The 16,767-nt window shown below is 41.1% G+C and overlaps 1 protein-coding gene across 1 annotated transcript; it reads right to left on the bottom strand.

Moving 5' to 3' along the window:
• Positions 1 to 5,616: 5,616 nt before the first annotated feature.
• On the bottom strand, positions 5,617 to 7,112 carry LOC146379749 (odorant receptor 131-2-like). Its single transcript, XM_084941203.1, has one exon. The coding sequence runs from the start codon at positions 6,988 to 6,990 to the stop codon at positions 6,040 to 6,042; it is 951 nt and encodes a 316-aa protein (XP_084797329.1). The 5' UTR covers positions 6,991 to 7,112; the 3' UTR covers positions 5,617 to 6,039.
• Between the last annotated feature and the right edge of the window lie 9,655 nt (positions 7,113 to 16,767).

Below are 16,767 nucleotides of genomic sequence, written 5' to 3'. Positions count from 1 at the left end.
ATGCACCTACCAAGCCATGATTGAAGGAAAGTTTTAATTACTTTCCGGCAGGATCCCCTTCAGTTTGTTTACCAGCCCTGCCTTGGAGCTGAGGATGCCATCATCGGCGAGCACTGTGAGGGTCATGTTTTTTAACTTTTCAAGTGCATTCAACATCATCTGGCCGACCCTCCTGGGTGATAACAGCGATGCAGGTCGATGCTTCTTTGGTGTCCTGGATTGGATGACAGGAAGACCATAATATGTGTGTCTTCCACATTGTGTGTCTGACAAGGTACTCAGCACCACAGGGGCACCACAAGCGACTGTCCTCTCCCCCTTCCTCTTCACCCTCTACACCACAGACTTCAGCCACTGCACAGAGACCTCCATCTTCAGAAGTTTTCTGATGACTCTGTGATGGTTGGATGCATCAGCAGGGATGATGAGACAGAGTACCGGGCTGTGGTCGACTCCTTTGTCACGTGGTGTGAGCAGAATTAGCTGCAGCTCAACGTGGCAAAGACCAAGGAATTGATTGTGGACTTTAGGAAGCCAAGGAAATCAATCCAGGGGGTCAACGTTGACATTGTGGATGACTGTACATACACTTTGCAGTTATTTATTTGTAAAAAATGTTTGGAATCATGTCTGATTTTCGTTCCACTTCTCACGTGTGCACCACTTTGTGTTGGTCTTTCACGTGGAATTCCAATAAAATTGATTCATGTTTGTGGCTGTAATGTGACAAAATGTGGGAAAGTTCAAGGGGGCCGAATACTTTTGCAAGCCACTGTACCTCAGAGTACACATAGATAATAAACTGGGTTAAAAACACCACTGCACATTTCAGGAAGGGCCAGAGTCGTCTCTATTTTCTGAGGCAGCTGAGGTCCTTCAACATCTGACGGACAATGCTCAGGATTTTCTATGAGTATGTTGTGGTCAGTGCTATTCTCTATGCTGTTGCATGCTGGGGCAGCAGGTTGAGGATTGCCAACAGACTCAATAAACTGATCTGCAAGGCCAGTAATGTTGTGGGGATGGAGCTGGTCTCTCTTAAGGCGATGTCGGAGAGGCGAATGTTGTCCAAGATAAAGACAATGTTGGATAATTCCTCCAACCCACGCCATGACACGCTGGCTAGTCACAGGAGCACGTTCAGTGAGAGATTGAGATTACCAAGAAGCACCACCGAATGACACAGGAAATCATTCCTACCTGTGGCCATCTCTCTGTACAACTCCTCCATCTAACACACTGTAAACATTGCAATAATTACACCCTTTTGCACGCACTCTTTTCTACTTTGTAATATTCCTGTCAACATTCTTGATATTTATTTATAATCACCTATATTAATCCTTGATATTTATTATTGAGCGATTTGTATATATTAGTGCTATTTCTTAAATTTCTTAAATCTAGAACATATTATGATTTAGAAAGTATGCTGATTCTGATTGATTGCACTGTAAATACAACACGTTCTCACTCCTGAGACGTAATATTTTACGCTAGGTGACAAATCGTCAACATGTTACGCTTCCAGGCACCCAACATGTTCCTAAATGATGAGATCGGAAAAATGAGGAAACATGAGAACCGTTTGGAATCAATCCACACATGTTCGTTCATTTTCCTTAAATTGCTTTGGAAAACACTATATAATGTAATATAATAAGGTCAGGGATAAGGTTATGGTTAGGGCTGGAATACATGGCTTGAACGTGTTTACTGCGGCACCGCCATTTTACTGTATTTCACACATAACCCAGCGCCTACCATAAAAATGCTGAAGGTCACCTTTTGCGTTCCTCGTTAATGCCGCAGGACATGACAAATCGTAAGGGTGTTATACCTCAGGAGTGAGAACGGACTGTCTCCAGGTGGAAAACAGGAGAAGTGATACACCTCCTGTTGTGTAGACCTGCAGGGTTCAGGCCTGTGATGTCCTCCTCTGTCTTATAGTGAACAGTGAAATAATTTCTGAGCCTTCTTATCTGATGCAGAACACGCAATTGTTCTGTAAATAGTCTGAAATGGTTGTATAAAAAACCTCTGAGGCCTTTGCTGCATTTTTAGGTGAACAGTTTATAAACTGGTGCATTTTTTTAACTTAAAAATTCCATTTACGTTTCAAGTTATGTTTGTGATTTTTACAGTAAAAAATGGAACTTTTTTCTACTCTGATTTTATGTTTTTTGTCTGAATTTAGATCAATTGTGCTAATATGGTGAGGTTGTGAAGAAGAGAATGATACCAAACAAGGCAAGGTAAATAGTTTTTAAATGTGAGCTATATAGGTAAAATCAAAAGTAGTCAAAAATGGCCAATTACACCTTGAACCCCAGAGGGGAACATAAAAGTTGTATATTAATTTTCACACATCTGAAAATTAAATGCTGTACAAACATCAAACAGAAAACTCACTGGATGCTTGCTGATTAACCTGGTTGTGTTAGATGGTAGTAAACAAAATTTACTGTCCTGTTATATTTTAGGGAGCAAGATGAATGAATACCTTTTCACTGGTGCAAAAAACCTCAGCCACTGTTGCTTATAGTATGCAGTTTGTAATCTGATAGGCATGAGGGAGAGTGCTTTTCTTTCTTGTAGTTCTAAGTTAATACATTTTGCTGTGGATGCTGTTCAGGGATTAACACGATTGCCATGTTCTATGATTTTCTGTCTGTTAGGGCATGCGGGGAAAAGTGACCTCTTTGCAGAGTGAAAAAGAAAATTATCCAGGGTCAGACGAGGGAGTGAGTGGGAAGCCCACTGCTGCTACATGGCCCTTGTTTCCAGCTCATGGATGAGGGTTAGGACAGAGGCCCTTCACCAGGCCTCCACTCCTAATTGCCTCCAAGAAGGATGGCAAGACCCACACCCCATGCTTCACTTTAGTTTACTTTGCATTCAAGACTTTAAATGTATTTTACCCATTGTCCAATATATAGTTTCTTTATTTAATTCGTTTATTTTTTCCATCACACCATACAATGTTTATCTGGAGTATACACATATCAACACTGCAAGATCAAATTTCTGTTTTGTTGTATTAATACATCTTGCTTTGTTTGAGTTACCTGGGGTTTCTCCCTCCTGGTTGGCAAAAGGTGTGACTAAGGGCTGAGGGATCTGAAGTACTGCTGACAGCCTCATTGGGCTGAACCACATGCTTTATTGCCTGGGGGGTGTTTGGAGTTTATTTAATTGTTGTGTGTTAGTTGGTTATATGGCAGCCTTTTAGTGTTCCACTTGTGTGTCATATGACTTAGCTAAACCAGTATTTAGGTTCCCTGATGTGTCGGTTCAGTGGGTGAATTTGTCTTAAGTTTGTTTAAGGTTTTGTTATTTTTTATTTTGAGTTTAGTTCATCGAGTTGACCTCTTTTATTGGTTTGCCTGTGTAGGTTTTGGATTTGTTAATTATTTTTTATATTTTGGGGTAAATAAAATTAAATTAAACACCTGTGTCCTCTATGCTTTACTGTTGGTCCCTGACAAGGATGCGCAGGGCCCAGTTCAGCAATGGGCAACCAGGAGCAGGCTCAGGAAGAGCAGGAGGATGAGGATCAGCTAGAGCCAAGAAGCCAGAAGAGAAAGAAAGAAAGGGAAGATGAATTGTTAGATTTGATTAGAGAGGATATCAGACTGCAGAGGAAAATACAGGAAAGAAGAGCAGAGGAAGTAAGAGAGAGAATGGACTGATAGCTCTACTTTTGAAAGCTCTAGCAACCAACTGAATTTATTAAAATTCTATTTTAGTTACGTAGCGCCAAAGTACTGCAACAATTACCTAAAGATGATTTATAAGGTCAATCACGGTTAAGAGCTTGCAATAACACAGAGAAATCCCCAACAATCAAACAACTCTCTATGAGCAAGAGCTTTGGCGACAGTGAAAAAGAAAAGCTCCCTTTTAACAGGAAGAAATCTGCAGCAGAACCAGGCTCAGGGAGGGGCGGCAATCTGCCGCAAATGGTCAAAACACAGCCATATGGCAAAAAAATATGTAATAGTCAACAAAAAAGTTTGTCACGAGTATGGGAGGACTCGGGCACAGGCAGAAATTCATAGTTCAATTTAACAGTTTATTTACACTTCACCAAGTGCAATCAATGTACAAGTGGGGGAAGAATCCATGGGACCAGGGGTCCAAGGATGGTTTGAGAAAGGGAAGATCTCCTCACACACTCGTACTCCAACACGCTACTCCAAACACCTGCTCCAAATGGGAAGTAAGGCAGCAGGTCTGGGGAAAACTGTTCACAGAAACAGTCTGTCACAAAGGGGAAACTCACTCACGGAAAAACGTTCACGAGAACCAGAAATTAACACTAATGTGTCTCACTCAATCATCCAGCGAAGACAGGAAAAAAAAAAAAAAAAAAAAAAAAAAAGATCTTTAATATTACTGGACTATAAAATATTTTGGGTGCAATGTATTTTTGCATACAACACAATAGCTTTAGTGTTTTGTTTTGTTTTTTTTAAACTTGAGTATGAACTTATAGAAAATGCAGCAAGATATTTAAAAAAATGTTTTATTCATTATAAAATACACTAAATCTGATTCATATCAGTATCTGCAGATATCGACATTTATGATATCGGTATCGGACATAAAAAAGTGGTATCGTTCCATCTCTACTGACAGGTTCATGCTCAACTGAAAGGTTTTCTGGTTGCAAAATTGTGAGCCAATTTCTCACTATGTCCTTTAAAAACTTTTATTGGCATTATAATAATTCTAGAATATCTTGATGTTAATGCAGGAAAAACAGTGAGAAAATAAACTACTTCTTTTTAAGTGTCAGGAATATATGTCAACGTTTATTGATTGAATCTTTATTTTGAAAATGCTGAAAAGTATAACAAGATAGAAAACAAAAGGAAAATGAGCAACCACAACTACAAATAACTTTCATGTTCAAAAAGGAGCAGGAAGAAGCATGAGCTTAGTTAATCCCACCCCCTTTTCCACTATCGAGTAATCAATTTTTTTAAAATGTATTTATTATATTTATATCTATCCATATAGATATATATACACACACACACACACACACACACACACACACATTTTCAATAACCCCAGTGACACCTCAAAGGACAACAACCTACAGATATATATACCCACACCAACATACCCGTGCACCCGCACACACATGAAAGTATTGGACAAGAACACCTGATCAAATCTCCACCTCCTCCCTGTACGCTGTAAAATCCACATCCTTAAACCGCTGTTTAAACTGCGCCGTGCTCGGACTTTGCTTCATATCTTTACTTAGTCTGTTTCACAGCTTCACTCCACACACAGAGATGCAAAAATATTTTAAAGTTGTACGGATACAAGGATTTTAAGGTTCTTAATCATCAAATATCAAAAAATGTTTATATTACTGTTGTTCAAAATGTTTAAAATTGGTATGAATCATGTAAATAACCATGTTGTTAGCCAAACCCTCTGAATACTCAAACAGAAATTTTGCCATGAAAATCACAATACAGGTGCCTTGTTTTTTGGGAGGCGGGGAACTACATGGCGATATTTCCTCATAATATTTGTCTTGAGGAAAATTGTATAATTAATATACATCAACGGAAAAAATAACAGCAAACTGGAAAATGTGACAAAACAACAAATATTTATTAATAACAGCCTAAATATTGGACCTGTGATGATAATTTTTCTATTTATGATGCCCTAATTCACAGTGTAATATGCAATAATAATCCATTCGAATAAAGCTCTTTCCTGAATGTCTCCCTAAACCTCATGTAAAGTCTCTCCTTCCACAACTCATTTCCATAATAACATGTGCAAATAGAGAACTTAAATTACTCCAGTGTGTACACAGTTTTAGAAACAGGAGATGGAGGAGCCAGGATTTCATCAAAAAGTAAACCCTCAAATGTGGGAAATAATAGTACAGGGCTATAGCTATGTAAGCTTGGTCTCAAAATAATACATGTTGGACACCAGTTTACAGTGCCTTGAAAAACTCTCAAATATGCAGCTCAACAAAGGCCTCCATCAAAACTAAACATGTCATCCCTTGTCTTCTACCACTGGGCATTTCAATTGACAGCATAGATGATATATGAGGACAGGTCTGATAGTCTGATCCCTTAGTCCATAAATGAGAGAAGTCAGACACCTGGGTAAGATGACAAAGAGAAGATAAAAAACATTCTGAATGCGAACAAATACTATCCTTGTAACAGTCACTGAAAGAGGCACAAGCAATGGGTAGTAAATAGTTGAGGAGAGGCTGAGGAACAGCTGCATCAGATTCAAGAGCAGTGTGTTACGAGCTTTAAAGGCTAAGGCTTTGTCTGTGGAGGCTGACCTGGCTGCTACAATCACACCAATGTAAGAGAAAATGACTGCCACACCAGCAGCCACAACCACAATACAAGTGAAAGCTTTGTCAAAATGATCAGACTTTGTCCCGAGCAGAATAGCTATCTCAGAACAAAGGTATTTCACCTCAACTTTACCCAACTTTTCAAATAGTGATAAAAACAATAGAGTACGAATAATAATGTTTAAAAAACTGATGGCCCAAATCACAGTGATAGCTGCCCCTGTGTTTCTGATGGTGATGATGGTTGCATGTCTCAGTGGGTAGCACACAGCAACATATCTCTCAAGAGGCATCACAACCAGCGTGAGAGGAGATATCACAGATGTGAGATGAGTAAAGTTGACAAGAAAAGTACATACAGGATATGACACTGTAATTCTAAGAACTGCAAGAAGAAAATTAATCTGACTCTGTGCCAGCTGCACAGTGTCCGCAAAAAGGAGGTTATACAGAAGAATATAACGGCAGGTCTCACGAAACACAGGTTTACTCCTCAGAGTGAACAACATGATGCCATTGATAAAGAGAAACACACAGGTCGGAAGTGTAGTTAGAGTAGAAATCATGACTCGTTCTGCTAATGCCTGATACCCAACAGTGATGTTATTGAAAGTCTGAGATATACTTGACATTGAAGAAAATTAGGCAAATATTACAGAGTAAAAAAAAAGCACAATACCAAACATTTACAAGAAAAAAACTAAACAGCACACAAGTACAGTTAACCTGTGAAGAGTTAGCAGCAGAGGTTCAGTTCTTGTTCTCGTGTGGGCAGAGCTGTTCTGCAGGGTTTTCTTAAACTCACAAACAATTTATGTTTTTCGTAGTCACGAACATGTTTACCAGATCATTAACTGGTGATGTAATCCTTCTTTCCCTCTTGTAGGTTGAGGTAATAATATATGTGTTGTACTGTTTTCCATTACTGTTACTCTCGTTATGAAGCACTTCATGCCCATTAGTTTGAATGCTGTGTAAAATGTAAATAAAAACAGAATGCCATGATTTCCAAACATGTGCATGTGTCAACCAGCGTGCAGCCTGTTACAGTTGCTCCTGCTTTTTCTCTTTAGCTTTGCTTTTTTTCTTATTTATTCTTTTTTTCTTTACCTGGACTTTGGTCTGTTTTAATAACTTTCCTTCAGCCATGCGGGTTGAGAGAGTTGTTGTTCTCATGGACGTCAAGGAACAATACAGCTCCTTCTCCCTCCTCCCACTATGTAGGTCAGATCACAACCTGATTCACCTCACACCCCCCGATATGTGCTGATTGTGAGAAGAAGCATTAGGGCTACAAGGCCCTGACTGCCAGACACTCTGTGAGCCTCACAGTGAGGACATCAATGGGCTTACTGAGTGTACACTGACTACATAACTTTCTGCACTGACTCCATTGTTCCAGCTCAGACTGTCCATTGTTACCTAAATAACAAGCTGTGGGTGACAGTACACGAGTTACTAATACTGGACATTGGCAACTCGCACAATCTTCCGGACTTTACCCTTCCACCAGAGCTTCAAGTCGTTGTTCGCCCCAGTAGACACCGCCACCACCACCCCCAAAAAGGCCCCAAAGCACCGAGCCCTAGTTAGTCAGCCAACCCCAGGTGCACTTGGTGATGGCAACCTAAGCGAGGCAAAAGCTCAGGCTAGCCAACCACTGCTACCCAGCCTCCTACTGGGCAATGTGAGGTCCCTGGAACACAAACTGGACGAACTATGAGCCAGCATCACAACACAGTGGGAAATTAGAGGATGCTGCGCTCTTATTTTCACCCAGACCTGGCTCTCAGACAAAGTCCCAGAGTGCACCATTCAGCTCCAGACTCATTCCGTACACCGAGGAGACCGAACTGCTGCCTCTGGTAAGGCTATTGGGAGAGGTGTGTGTGCGTACATTAACAAGTCGTAGTGTGGAGAAGTGCAGACTGTCCAGAAGCAATGTTCGCTAGACAATGCTGCCCTTACTATTTGCAGCGGGAGTTCTCAGTTGTGTTTTTGACCATTGTTTACATCCAGCTGTGTGCTGACTCTGCGGCAGCGCTCAGCAAACTTCATGATATCATCACTGCATTCGAGACAACTCATTGAGATGCTGTTTTTATCGTCGCAGGTGACTTTAATACGTGCAACTTATGGACTCATACATCAGGGTACTTTTTGTTGATTACAGCTCTGCCTTCAATACTGTCATCCCACACAAACTCACTCACAAGCTGGCAACACTCGGCCTGCACCGCACCCTATGTGACTGGCTACAAGACTGCCTTTTTGACTGGCAGGCCACAGTCCGTCAGGTTCGGTAACAGGACTTCAACCAGCATTATTACTAACACTGGTGTTCCACAGGGTTGTGTCCCCAGTCCCATCCTCTACACCCTGTACACCCACGACTGTGTCGCTTCCAACAAAGAGAGCCTCCAATAGGGATAACACCATACTGAAGTTCACGGACGACACTTCAGTGATCAGTCACATCACTGGGGGGGACGAAGCGGCTTATAGAAGAGAGGTGGCCGGTCCGGTGTCATGGTGTGGGGACAACAACCTCACCCTCAACACTGATAAGACTAAAGGCATGACAGTGGAAACGAGGAAGATGAGGAGGCCTCACCAGTGACTGTTTATCCAGGGGCTTGAAGTGGAGAGGGTGAGCAGCTTTAGATACCGTATTTTCCAGACTACACAGCACACCTGAATATTAGCCGCACAAGCTAAAATCAGGGAAAAATCCTGTTTTGTACATACATTAGCCGCACCTGACTAAAAGCCGCAGGTGTTTCAATGTTTACTTACCATATGCAAGAGAATATGCACAAAGGGGATTGTCAGGAAAGAGACGGCTGTTTGGGAACACATCTCTTTTATTAATGTAGCGAGTAAAAGCCACCGAGTAACCGCTAAGGGCCTCTATACTACTTGTGCAAACTTTCAGGCCCAAAGCTCTTACAGGAACGAGCCCAGAATAAACGGGACAAGAGGGTCAATATCAGTCAGATATGTTAAAATTTATTATTTTAAAAGAACACAAAGGGTTTGCAAAAGGCCTAAAACATCAAAATGGGAAAGGTCACTAACGACCACAAGATAGTCTTATTGGTGCAACCTGCCAGCAATGCAGCTATCACCTGAGGGCTTGCTTTACCCCGGTGGTCCCAGATGCTCGTTGCTTTAAAAGAAACAAATCCACCCCAAATAAATACGAGCCCAACAGAACACTTATTGCATGCACTAAGTGTTTTAGTTCAGGCAATAATCGGTGGCACTAAAATCACTCTTAATAAAACTTATTCACTGCAAATCCACACGGAGCACCTCTAAAAAGACCTACTTCCCCTAAGGTAAGAGCCCAGCTCAGGGATTGCACATTGCCCGACTAATATTGCACCAGCCCAGTAGAAATAAAAACAAACCCGGCATAAAAAACAGTTTTAAAAGGTGACCCTACTAAAACCAAAAACGCAACAAAAAGGAGAAGGAGGAAAAAACAGTGACAAATTCACATGTGCAGCCTGCCCTGCAGGAGGCAATACAATATAAATTAGATTATAGTGCATAAATATACTTTTTTTAATGTCAAATATATTAAGTTAACATACCTCCAGCAGACAACTGTGTTTGCTGCACACCTGGCTTATCTTGGCTTATCTTCTAAAATCACTACTAAAAACATAAAATACAATAAACATCAAATACATTTCACCAAATTTAAAAAAAGCACTAAAAGAAAAACAGCCTGTACCTCGAACCTCTGCTGTAGAGGTTTAAAACAACTGTTTGTGTAGCAGACAATTAAAACTTCTCAGGCTCTTCACCTACTCACACAACCATTGTTCACAGCTGCTCGTCAGTGGAAATGAAGAGCACCTGCTGCTACTTCCTCTTTTATACCCTCCATCGGGTCCCCTGGGTCATAAAGCCTTCCCCATTACATTAATATTTTGAAAAACAAGTTACCGGTACATATTTGCACAACTTTTTACGTATATGTACAAGTACCGGTAGACAGGTAGAGTTATATGGTTGTTTCAACCTTACCGTCACACTGTGTAAATGAGCTCTGTCTCCACACCCCTTCCTGTGGCACATGCCTGCTTGGTAAACAGCTCATGAGTATTCTATTTATTACTTTATATATGAGACTATTTCATAATGTATACAGTCTACGCATCCACAATTTATATATATATATATAAATTGTGGATGCGTAGACTGTATACATTATGAAATAGTCTCATACAATAGGGCATACATGGAACGCCATAACCAAGTGGCCGGCATAGTATACAGAAACATCTGTGCCAAATATGGTCTGGAAGTTCCGAGGTCAAAATGGGAGACGCCCCCAAGGGTGGTGGAGAATGACCGAGCTAAGATCCTGTGGGACTTCCAGATACAGACGGACAAAATGGTGGTGGCTAACCAACCGGACATAGTGGTGGAGGACAAACATCGGCTGTAGTGATCAATGTAGCGGTTCCGAATGACAGCAACATCAGGAAGAAGGAACACGAGAAGAGAAATACCAAGGGCTCAGAGAAGAGCTCGAGAGGATTTGGAGGGTGAAGGTGACGGTGGTCCCCGTGGTAATCGGAGCACTAGGTGCGGTGACTCCCAAGCTAGGCGAGTGGCTCCAGCAGATCCCGGGAACAACATCGGAGATCTCTGTCCAGAAGAGCGCAGTCCTGGGAACAGCTAAGATACTGCGCAGGACCCTCAAGCTCCCAGGCCTCTGGTAGAGGACCCGAGCTTGAAGGATAAACCGCCCGCAGGGGTGAGCTGGGTGGTTTTTTTTTATAAATTTTCAGTAACACTGGTGCAGCATAAAGAAACAAACAAACCAACAGAGACACACAAGAGAAAAAAAAAAAGGGCCACATATATGGGGAGAGTTCCAGAAAGGAAGGGGGAAAAAGAATAGGGTAAATATGGCATATATGAGTATGTCATGGGTCCAAAAAGGACCGGATCTGGAAGTACCCAAGTGTACCCCAGATTTAGACAAATGCAACTGAGTACAGTGTTTAAGCAACGCTGAGCTGCCAGACTCTTCCGAGGATCCTTATTTGCCACTTTACTGGACTAATTATTTATTATAATAATATTTTTTATAATTATTCTTGTTATTATTATTATCCATTTATCCTTTGTTATTAAAATATATACTTTTACATATATAGTTAAATTAATTTGGGTCAACAGAAAAGTCAGCTGCACCAGTGCCACTGGGCCTAGAGGTCCCCCCGAAATCCATGTATCACTCGTACTTCCAGAACTTTACAAAAAGTCAGATCTCATTGGTTTAACATATTCGGTCCATTTTGACCATTGCTCATAGAACTTGTCACTTTGAATCCTTAAAGTAAATCATAGTTTTTCCATAATGTAGATTTCGTTGACTATATTGATCCAGTCCTCCTGTGATGGTGGTTCAACCTTTAACCATTTCCTTGTAATGGCGTTTTTGCTAGCAATCAATAGAATTGCCAACAGTCTCATATCAGACTTCTTCCAATTTTGCATGTTTACATCTCCCAAATATATACACTCAAATGCACAGGGGATTTTGGATCCAAAAACACAATATATATATCAGTGGTTCCCAAACTTCAAACTTCAAACTCCATTGCGGAAAACGCAGCTGTTGAACATTTCATCCACACGTAAACGGCGTTTCGAATCACTGAAAACGGAGATTTTTTAAAACTCCGTTTTTGCATTTACGTGTGGACGAGGAATACAGAGTTCGTCACGCAACGTCAAAGGTATGTGTCTTTTTTCACGTCACGCTGTGCGCCACGTTATTGTTTACATGAGATGAATTGCAGAATGGCAGATAGAGACGAAATACTGTTACTGTTAATCTTGCTATCTTCAGTTTTTGCATACTTACATATACACACGCAGTTACTGTCCCTCCATTTAGAAAGTCAGAGGCGTCACGGTGTGATTATTATGACATAAACAACTGTGGGACACTGTTTGTCAGTGATTTGAACCGGGGGAATAAATTACGGCAGGACCAGCCTCACAAAATGTGAGCAATTCTATCTTGTCCAAGATTTGCAGTTGATGCACCTATTGAATATCAATTTGACACACGTCGTTTCTTCTTGAGTTATCACATTTACAACATTTCCAAAAAACTTGACTTGGACGTTTAGATGAGGATCACAGAAATTCACACTTGTTTGAGATCTTGTGTACCTTTGCTTTGGCTCTCTGCGGTAGAGTATCCCTTCCAGTTCCTGTTAAAATGCACAGTGGTGTTTTTGTGTAGCATATTTGTGTAGCCAATTCAATTAAAACTGTAGTGTTCTGTTGCAGAGTGTAGCAACTCTGATCAAACACCAAGCTAAACCTCTGTCAATGAATACACGAGTCCGAGTAGAGTTGACTTTTTACTCAGAATCTTCATTTGACAAGCGGTGAAAACTGTAATTGAAAAGAAATGCAGAATAGAAAAAATGATTGTTTACATAAATATTGCATCACGAAATAACTCAAAATGTGACCTTACACCTTCGTGTTAGCTTTAGCAACAGTAATGATCATCAAAACTGCCTTTTTTAACATGTACAAATCAACCTCCATGAATCACAAATAAAATATAATTTTTAACAAATACCGCTAGTTATGCCTTTTTAACACCTTCATCATGAAATATATACACTTACGGCGTTGCCTGAACAATGTTCCCAAGTGGATGGCTGTGGATAAGCCTCAGAGCAAGACCGCATGTCACTCTCCCTCTTAGAGAACCAGGAAGAGGAATTAAACAGGAAATGAAGCAATACAGGTAACCCATCAGGAAGTGAGGTTATTAGCAAGTTCACCTTCAAAATTAAAGCTTCTTGACATTTTTAACTCTTTTTACTGTTCTTTTTTAACTTAAATACATACAAAAGAATTATTTGAAAGCGAACATTAAAGATAAATGACATAAATGCCTTTGAGGCATCACAAAAACGTTTAGATAATGTATTAGTTCATGGATATTCTTCACGTTCTTTACCCAAAGTATTCTCTGTTGATTCACTTGCTAATTATATTTACAGAAGTCACTCACTGTGTCTTTTGGGATTCACTAGCTTAGCTCACCTTGTAGCCGACTCAATAGAAGCATGGCCTCTTCACTTGTTCACTTTGTGTGTAAGATTTTAGTTACTCCTCAGCCTCCTTTAGTAATAACTGCAGTACGCTGGCAATTATGGTAAATGGCCTGTATTTATATAGCGCTTTTACTAGTCCCTAAGGACCCCGCTTTACACATCCAGTCATCCACCCATTCACATACACATTCACACACTGGTGATGACAAGCTACGTTATAGCCACAGCCACCCTGGGGCGCACTGACAGAGGCGAGGCTGCCAGACACTGGCGCCACCGGGCCCTCTGACCACCACCAGTAGGCAACGGGTGAAGTGTCTTGCCCAAGGACACAACGACGGAGATTGTCCAAGCCGGGGCTCGAAAGAGCAAACTTACGATTACAAGGCGAACTCCCAACTCTTGAGCCACGATCGCCCACAATTATCACTCTAATCATTGACTCTGCATTGAATCATACCTGTTATTAATCTCTGTCTCTCTTCCACAGCATGTCTTTATCCTGTCTTCCTTCTCTCACCCCAACCAATCACAGCAGATGGCCCCGCCCCTCCCTGAGCCTGGTTCTGCTGGAGGTTTCTTCCTGTTAAAAGGGAGTTTTTCCTTCCCGCTGTCGCCAAAGTTCTTGCTCATAGGGGTTCATATGATTGTTGGGTTTTTCTCTATATGTATTATTGTAGGCTGTACCTTACGATATAAAGTGTCTTGAGATGACTTTCTTTGTTGTGATTTGGCGTTGTGTAAATAAATTTAATTCAATTCAAAGAATTATTAGGAAATGATCAGACAAGAGAGGGTTTTCAGAAAACACTGTGAAATGTTCAGTTTCTATGCCATTTGTCAAAACAAGATCTAAATTGTGATTAAAGTGGTGGTTGGGCTCTTTCACATTTTGAGAGAAGCCATTCGAGTTTAATTAAAGATTAAATGCGGTGTTGAGGCTGGCATTTTTAGCATCTACATGGATGTTAAAATCACCCACAGTAATTATTTTATCTGAGTGTGTCGAGACAGGCAGGTTGGACTCAAGCGCAAACTGTAAATTATAATTAAACAGTTCTTTATTTGCAACACCCCGTGCAATATATACAAGGTGGGGGGAGTGGCCAGGGGTTGCAGGGATCCACAGGTAGGGTTACGGAAAACAGGTTCTCCACCCTCATACACTGATCAACGGTCCTCTCGCTCTGCTCTCAGCTCACTTGTTCCGCTCGGAGGATCCACTCCAAACTGTCAAACACTCATGCTCAGATATCCAGGGTATAGGGTTACAGGACAAGTCCAGGGAATCTATGTACAAGCAGATGAGATGATCACAATGAATAAACTCAGGAGATTATGAAGCCAGTGTTCTAACCTGGCTCAAAAGCCGCAACATAAATAAGGAGACGAACACCAGAATTTATTTGAGAAGAGGTTTTAATCTTAAAATGCATTGCAAGTTGGGTAAAATAGCTGGTATTACCAAAGCAAGGGCTAGCAAGCCTCCCTGAAAACCTGCCTCAGGTATCCTTTTATCCACACCTGCTTTGTGTTCACATCTTTATGCAGAATCCGTGGACCTGCTCTCATTTACTGTTTTAGCTGTTTGGTGGTTGTTGAAATTTTTTGAGGTTTAACCTGAGATTCTGGCGTTTCGGGCAAAAATAAATGTATATTTAAAAAACGATTCAGGATTGTAATGAATCAATATTACGTTATCCAAGCTAGAATCGATTTTAATTGATAAATCAATCATCAAAACCCACCCCTAGTCTCCACCACACAAACGGTCACATACAAGTGGCCTCATACCACAACAAGTTACTTTAATATACAAAATTCAGTAAAGCAAGCGTACCAGTGACCACCCACAGGTTTTTTGGGGTTTGTTTGCTCACAGGTGGAGAGTGCTCTCGAGCGTTTTCCTTCCTTTTTACCGTTTCTTCCCGCAGTAAATATAAACAACGATAGTATTCCGGAAGAAAACCAAACATTGCAGATATTTTTATCATAACTCTGGTTTTACGTGGCCGATCAACGCAATTTAAAAACTGGTATAAAGTCCACACGTTTTCCGTCAATTGTTCCGTCTGTCCTGCTCACATCTCCAATGGTTGTACACGTTGTCATTAACATGGCTTTACTCCACATCAGCCGCTTTGCTCGCTAAAACACCGGTGTCGGCACATAAGGACGCTGTCATAGACTGTCAACCACGTTGATTAGCTGCGTATATATGAATGTGAATCGCATCATTGGCTGGACTATGGGATAAGGAGGCATCATTCTAAACACATACAGGAGCAGCCAGTCACTCACTGACTAACACTGCAAAACAGAATTGTTAAAGTTTTAATTTTAATTTCAATTCAGGTTAGATTTTTTTTGTGCGCAACACAGATTTTCTGTGCGCAGTGACCGTGCCAGCAGTGCGCAATTGCGCACGCGTGCAGCTTAGAGGGAACATTGCTCAGCACCCCACAGTGTTATTGCCATCACCTGGCCAACAACACTCACAAGTGACCTAACCAAAGTAGCCAAATCCTCCACAACACTAAAGGTCACAGCACAAAACATTCACCTCATGAGGATCTCATTTGGCATCCACTAACATTGATATTTTAACAGTGCACATATGGTGTACAGCCTATGCCAACTTAAAAAGGCCTTCCTGCCTCAGCCATAAGACCATAATTCACAAATGGCCTCAAACCTCCTGTCAAGTGTGGTGCCACTGATTTACTGGTATGCAATTAAACTTTACCTACCTACTTTTCGGTGGCGTGCCAGGCTCGAGGCAACTTTAAACGCCAAATCAAGAGTAGACAGCAGACCAGAGATACAGTCTCCTATCACACTCTGAAGCGTACCCCCACCCAGGATAACCACCAAACGCAACAAATTAAAACAACAAACAAGTGCCACCCAGCTGAAACACACTTACTAAAGGGAGTTTGCCCAATTACAGTGAACACCATCACTCACCCACTTAAAAGTAAAACAAAAACTGATATTCAGTCTTCACAAAAAGGTCCAAATGATCCTGGACGAGTCCCCACTTATATTGCCACCTGGCTCAAAAGCCTCATCACAAATAAGGAGACGAACACCAGAATTTAGGTGAGAAGAGGTTTTAATCTTAACATTCGTTGCAAGTTGGTTAAAATGGCTGGTATTACCAAAGCAAGGGCTAGTGAGTCTCCCTAAAAGCCTGCCTCGGGTATCCTTTTATGCACACCTGACTAGGTGTGGTCAATTTGCAATAGCTGAACCCACTGAAGAGATTAGGGGCTGCAGAGGAACGTAACACCAGGA

This window comes from Perissodus microlepis, chromosome 10 (assembly GCF_051167445.1).
Source record: "Perissodus microlepis isolate ML-2025 ecotype Zambia chromosome 10, ASM5116744v1, whole genome shotgun sequence".
In the NCBI taxonomy this organism is placed as follows: domain Eukaryota; kingdom Metazoa; phylum Chordata; class Actinopteri; order Cichliformes; family Cichlidae; genus Perissodus; species Perissodus microlepis.
The sequence above is the reverse complement of the archived record's forward strand: the minus strand, read 5'-3'. Positions and strand labels throughout refer to the sequence as shown.